Source organism: Daucus carota, chromosome 4, assembly GCF_001625215.2.
Source record: "Daucus carota subsp. sativus chromosome 4, DH1 v3.0, whole genome shotgun sequence".
Taxonomy (NCBI): Eukaryota; Viridiplantae; Streptophyta; class Magnoliopsida; order Apiales; family Apiaceae; genus Daucus; species Daucus carota.
In genome coordinates this window covers 34,764,821-34,770,587 of record NC_030384.2, presented here as the reverse complement: position 1 = coordinate 34,770,587, position 5,767 = coordinate 34,764,821, and the positions used below count along the sequence as shown (strand labels likewise).

General features: G+C 36.9%; 1 protein-coding gene across 1 annotated transcript; it reads right to left on the bottom strand.

Moving 5' to 3' along the window:
• Positions 1 to 1,423: 1,423 nt before the first annotated feature.
• LOC108217304 (cytochrome c-type biogenesis protein CcmE homolog, mitochondrial) lies at positions 1,424 to 2,568 on the bottom strand. The gene has a single exon (XM_017390140.2). It carries the CDS (start codon positions 2,465 to 2,467, stop codon positions 1,706 to 1,708), a length of 762 nt encoding a protein of 253 aa, XP_017245629.2. The 5' UTR covers positions 2,468 to 2,568; the 3' UTR covers positions 1,424 to 1,705.
• Between the last annotated feature and the right edge of the window lie 3,199 nt (positions 2,569 to 5,767).

The window sequence follows — 5,767 nt, the reverse complement described above, 5'->3', positions numbered from 1 at the left end:
ACTAATAATTCACAAAAAAGCTAGAAGAATATCCAAAAAAGAAAAGTCCCTTCCCAAGAAGGCAACATAAATTGATATTTAATATTTTTATGTGAAATTTTGTGGACAGAGAACAAAGACTGAGCAATATATTTACAGTTTAAGTAGCTACAATTTCATATAAAATAGCCAACGATTCAACATTCAAGTTAGCAACACAGAGGGTTTGAAGCTTGAATGCTGAAAATGTTTTCTTATTATAAATCAAATCCAGCACAGCATCTGTGAGGACAAATAGTTGTCGTGAAATCTAAATCCTAAATGATGCAAAGATACCCCTTACAGAAGCAAATTCTAAGAAAGTGTCCTTAATATATTTTAAGAGCAGTTCTGTGCAGGGCATCTTATAAACCAAATAGTGGTGGTCTAAACATGTCCTTGATGTTGCAAAGATCATCCCATACATACATCAGACTAGAAAAGGTCTTCTGCGATTCATTACTTAAGACCTAGTTATTCTCTTCATCTCTTGCTTAATAGCAATACACCTGAATTTAATGCAAATGTGAAGGTATCAAACCAGTAAGCCACCAATGGCAATTCTGATAGGAAACTCTGAGAGCAATATTTAGAATAAAACATTTAACATATTAAGCTGGATATAAAGATTTAACTTCATAACGTCAACTTTCTGATGTTGCAAAGATCATCTCATATAGATATACCATTAATTTTTCACTTTTACATTCATTAATTTTTCCTGCCATCCTCAAATCTGACTGCAAATATGAGGTAACATTACGAATATACCATTTAATACAACAAAGCTAAATATGCCAAGTAAAAGTAAGTTCATACACTCAACTTGTTAACACTTCATACGCTAATTTAATCAGAGATGCTTCACGACTTGCTTACTTGCCTGGCCTAAACTCCACTGACAATATGATACAACATATTTATACAAGGTACACAATGCCACTAATTATAAACAACGCAATGTCTACATATATTTGTTTCTTAAATTTAATAAGGCAGTAGGGAGCAACCAGTTTGTAAAACTTGACAACTGTATTCAAAGATAAAGAATCTACTTTAACTGAACAGGGGACACATCAGCAGCTGTTATAAGGAGACTGGTATAAGTTTAAAATAGATGTCAAAAACAACAATTAGCAAGTAAGCTAACCAATGAAACCAAAAAAGATAGAGAAGAGTAATGGATGAAACAAGAAACATATGAAAAGAGTATGTTATCTGAACAAAATTATCAGAGTTTAAGGCTCTAAGCTCAGTTAATAACTACAAACAAAATGGGAATCAGTTCTCGAAACGAATCATATTCACTCAAAAAGATGAATTTATCAATAAATAGGTGTTGAATCAACCATCAATAATCTTGGAGTATATATAAAAGCAATCAAATGTAAAAGAACAAGAGAAATGAACTCCAAAAACTATGACATTTAGATTAATAATTTTGCAAAGCCGTGCATTAGCCAACTAGATAAAACTTCTTACAATCAAGAATTTGATCCAGCATGAACATATATAACTGAAACCCCAAAATTTTCGACATTTATTCGTAAAAATTCCCTATGATTGCCAAACCGCAAACAATATAACTATAATCCATATCTCATCACAACAATGATTAATTAATCAATTAGCAATATATATCTATGATCCTCAAAATCGATAACATCAGTCAAAATTCATAAAAAAACTACCCAGTCACGGCAGCTGCCTTTTCCTCAGCTGCCTTGGCCTCTTCTGCAATAATCTTCTTATTCCTCTCCAACGCATTGGCAACTTCCGCAGGCATATACTTCTCATCGTGCTTCGCCAAAACCTCAGTCGCTGAGAAATAACAATCCCACGCCCTAGCTTTCATCGTAACACTCTTCGCCTCCTTACACTCCCTAATTTCCTCGGTAAACGGCTTAACAAATCCTTCCACAACAACGGAGTGACCTTCTCGAAACAAATCAGGCAACGAGCCTTGGTACCGGACTAATATATCTTTCCGTAAATCGGTTATAACAAACTCCATTTCGGAGGATGAGGCAGGCTGATTAACGCTCCCTTCGAGCACCAGTCCGCCGAGTCGAAACTTCGATTTCGAAGGATCGGCTGAGTACTTGTTGATTGCTTCTTCTGGTGTGATGTAAAAGACTAATTGGTCTTGGAATTGGTTGAGGACTATGACTATGAATCCTGCTATGCAGCTGAAGGTGAGCGCGTAGGTCCAGAGGCGGCGCGTCTGCATCTGACGAGCGCGAGCGGCGATGTCGACTTTGGGAGCGCGTGTAGGGACGCGCCGGGCGGTGGAGAAGAAGTGGAGGGAGGGGAGATTGGTCGGGTGGGAGCGGAGGAAGGAGATCGGAGAGGTGAGTGTGAGGGTGTGGTGGGGACGGAGGAGGGGGATGGTGATGCGGTGGTAGGCGGCGGCGGCGCGGAGGAGACGAGGTAGTGATCGAGTCGCCATTTACAAATGGGGTTTTAAGATTTATGATTAACAAGTGATTAAACTTTAAGACAGAATTTTATGCACGCTGTCTTCTGCGTTCTCACAAACACGATTTTGCTTTTTATACGATTCGAAGAGTTATTCTGGGATGATGTTATTATAATTTATTAATTCTTGTAGATGATTTTTAAGTTATTTATATAAAAAATCTTGAAGAATATCTTTTAATTTCTAAAAATATAATTTCTAAATCTTTTCCTTACAACATTTTGGAGTAATTCAAAGTGAAAATATAATAAAAAAGATAAGTGACATATATAAATTTAAGATTATCTTTCATTTTATGACAATGATATTTATGTCTTGAAAGTTGAAATAAGTCACTTATTTTTAAAAAATTTATTTATTTATTTATTCAAATACAAGGATTAAAATAACAGATAAATATAAATTTTATAGTAAAAATATATCCTTATTCGTTTTACCGAGCTGAAGGGAGCCGCTTTGTATTTATATTTGAGAGTTAATGACACTTTGTACCCCCTAACTTTGGCCCAAAAACAGTTTAGCACCTAGACTTTGAACTTTGACAGGTTGTAATCGATAGTTTACAATCCGTTGCAATGTGTAACCCCTGCTAACATTTTCCGTTAAAAAAAAAGAGTTAACGTTACATTTTAACGGAAAAAAAAGGAGTATGTTGGAAAAGAAAACCCCTGCTCGTCTGTATACCCCTACTGGCTACTCTCGCACTTCTTCCCTCCCATCCCCGTTTCATTTTCCCCCCATTTGCGATAAACCCTAATCAGAAGCAATCTCAAATCTCAATCCCCATTTTGCGATAAACCCTAATCAGAAGTAATCAGTTCGAAAAAGCAAAAGAAAATGAGAGGGCGACTTCGAGCTAAAAATCCGGATGATGATTCGACTGATCGGAGCGCAGTCGAGGGTTCAGAACATCCGGATTATGCAGGCAATCTTCTTCTTTCTTTTACTCTTTGCGTTTTAGTAGTTGTAACAGTCAATTTGATGAATATTTGCATGCATGTGATATCTGCTAGGGTTATGAGTGTGGTCCTTTTGTTGTCCCTTTTTGGTTATGTATTGATTATGAAATAGGGTAGATGAAGTGTATTTAAGACTGTTGCCCCTTTTTCGTTGTACTGAAGTTGCTTAGTGAATGTTGATTTTTGACCAAAAAAGGGTTGTTTAATGATCATTCTTTGTTGCTGTAGCAATTTGTAATTCAATACTGATTAAAATATTATATTTTTATATGTAGATGATTCCTTGTATTTTTCGATAAAACTATATCACGGTGGAGAGTTGAACGAGACTAGTACGGAGTATGTTGGTGGAAATATAGACTATTTTGACATGTGTTGTGTAGTTGACATGACATTGGAAGAATTAGGTGCAATGTTGGGTGAGTTGGGACTGAAAATCCAAGAGATAGAGCTGTTCTATCTTATCCCCGGAACTGGATTGCCACATGGTATATTGCCGGTGGAAACTCAGACTGATTTGGATGATTTTGTGAATATGGTACCTTATAGTCATCATCAGGTGCTCTATGCCACTACTAAGAAGATTACTCTTTCGAATGAGCTTATGGATTTTTCATTCACTCAATTCTTTGAAGATGAAAGGATAGAAAGGATAGAGAATATGAGAGTGGAGGTTGAGGCAGAGAAAGCTCCAATGGCAGATGATGTAGTTAAGAAACCGGCTAAAAAGAAGAGAAGGATTCCTCCCCCCAACCCTCCATTCAGAACAAGGAAAAAAGGCAGATATTCTATGCTAAGAGTAAGTTTTTTTTTTCTTTTGCATTCTAGTTTTGTTCTTGTTCAATTACTATGAATTGCATATGACAAATGCATTGATATTCTCATTGCAGGGCTTATTTAAGAACACTTCAGAAACACCAGTAATAATAGAAGATGAAGGGCCTGAATTAACACAGAAAGGGGTACAGGTCAATGAAACTACAGCAGAGAGAGGGTGCAGATCGGTGAAATTACAGCAGAGAAGAAGAACCAGATCACTGAAACTGAAGCAGAGAAGGAGGTTGGCTCAGATGTAAACTACAACACTTTGAGGGAGCACATGGATAAATGCCACTTTTCGTTACTATCTTTTTGAAGTCAGCTATTTTTGGTAACATTGTACCATGTTTAGGTACTAATGGAACAGAAATTGAGAGATATCATTTTGTCGACTGTTGACATTTCTGCATTGGCTTTTATATTGCCTGGAAGTTTGTTTTGTAGTCTGGAATGTGGGATTTCTTGAAATGTTGGTATTGTATTGGCTAATATATTCAAATTAATGGCTCTGTGTTATGTGTTCAATTTGCATTAGTTCTGTATTTGTGTGTGATTTTTGCTGAAGTTGGAATGTGTATTTCTATGTTCAGTTTGCATCAGCTGCAAACTCTGCCATGCATGCATGTAATTACCAGGCTACCCTCTGCCACTTAACGTTAACACTGGTTTTTAACGGAAAAGTGAGCAGAGGTTACACACTGCAGGAGATTGTAAACTATGGATTGCAACCTGTCAAAATTCAAAGTCTAGGTGCTAAACTGTTTTTGGGCCAAAGTTAGGGGGTACAAGGTGTCATTAACTCTATATTTGACTTTCAATTTACTGCCTGACCCATTCATATTCATTTTAATATTTACGCATCAATAAAACACTCAACTCTAAACTATTAGTAAAAGAACATAAAACTAAACCATTAAAATTTGACAGTCCTAGCTCCTAGGGTACATGAGGAACACATTTGACATGTTTGTAAAAATAAGCTTACACAGAGATCAAAACTTAGAGAATAAGAAGAATATAACTTGAAGGATTGACATACCAAGAGTTTCACAGAGGATGTGCAGAAATTAACTACCCTTTAACCCAGTTTTTTGCAACTTCCTGATTTGTTTCTTTTTCTTCATCAATGCCGCCACCACCACCACCACCAGCAGCAGCAGCAGCAGCAGCAGCGTCCTCTGGCATATACTTCACATGCTCACGCGAACACCTCAGCTGGAGATGACGTTCCAAAACCCAAATATTTACTGCCACACTTTTACCCAACTCATCTTCCTTTGTGATTCAGTTCTTAATCAGTTTAAAAGACCCATAAACGACAACAAATGAGTGTCCCTCACGCAACCCATCCTGTAAGGCGTAAGCCCTCACAGAATCTAGACTACACAAATTCAGCATAAAAATTACTATTCCAGCCTTGAGATAGGATGCTAGTGACTGCTTTAACCTCCTTCTAAGACTAGTGGGTAATCGACACTCGGAGTTACACACT

Coding starts and splice junctions, on each gene's coding strand:
- LOC108217304 (XM_017390140.2), bottom strand. CDS start 2,467: ATGGCGACTCGATCACTACCTCGTCTCCTCCGCGCCGCCGCCGCCTAC.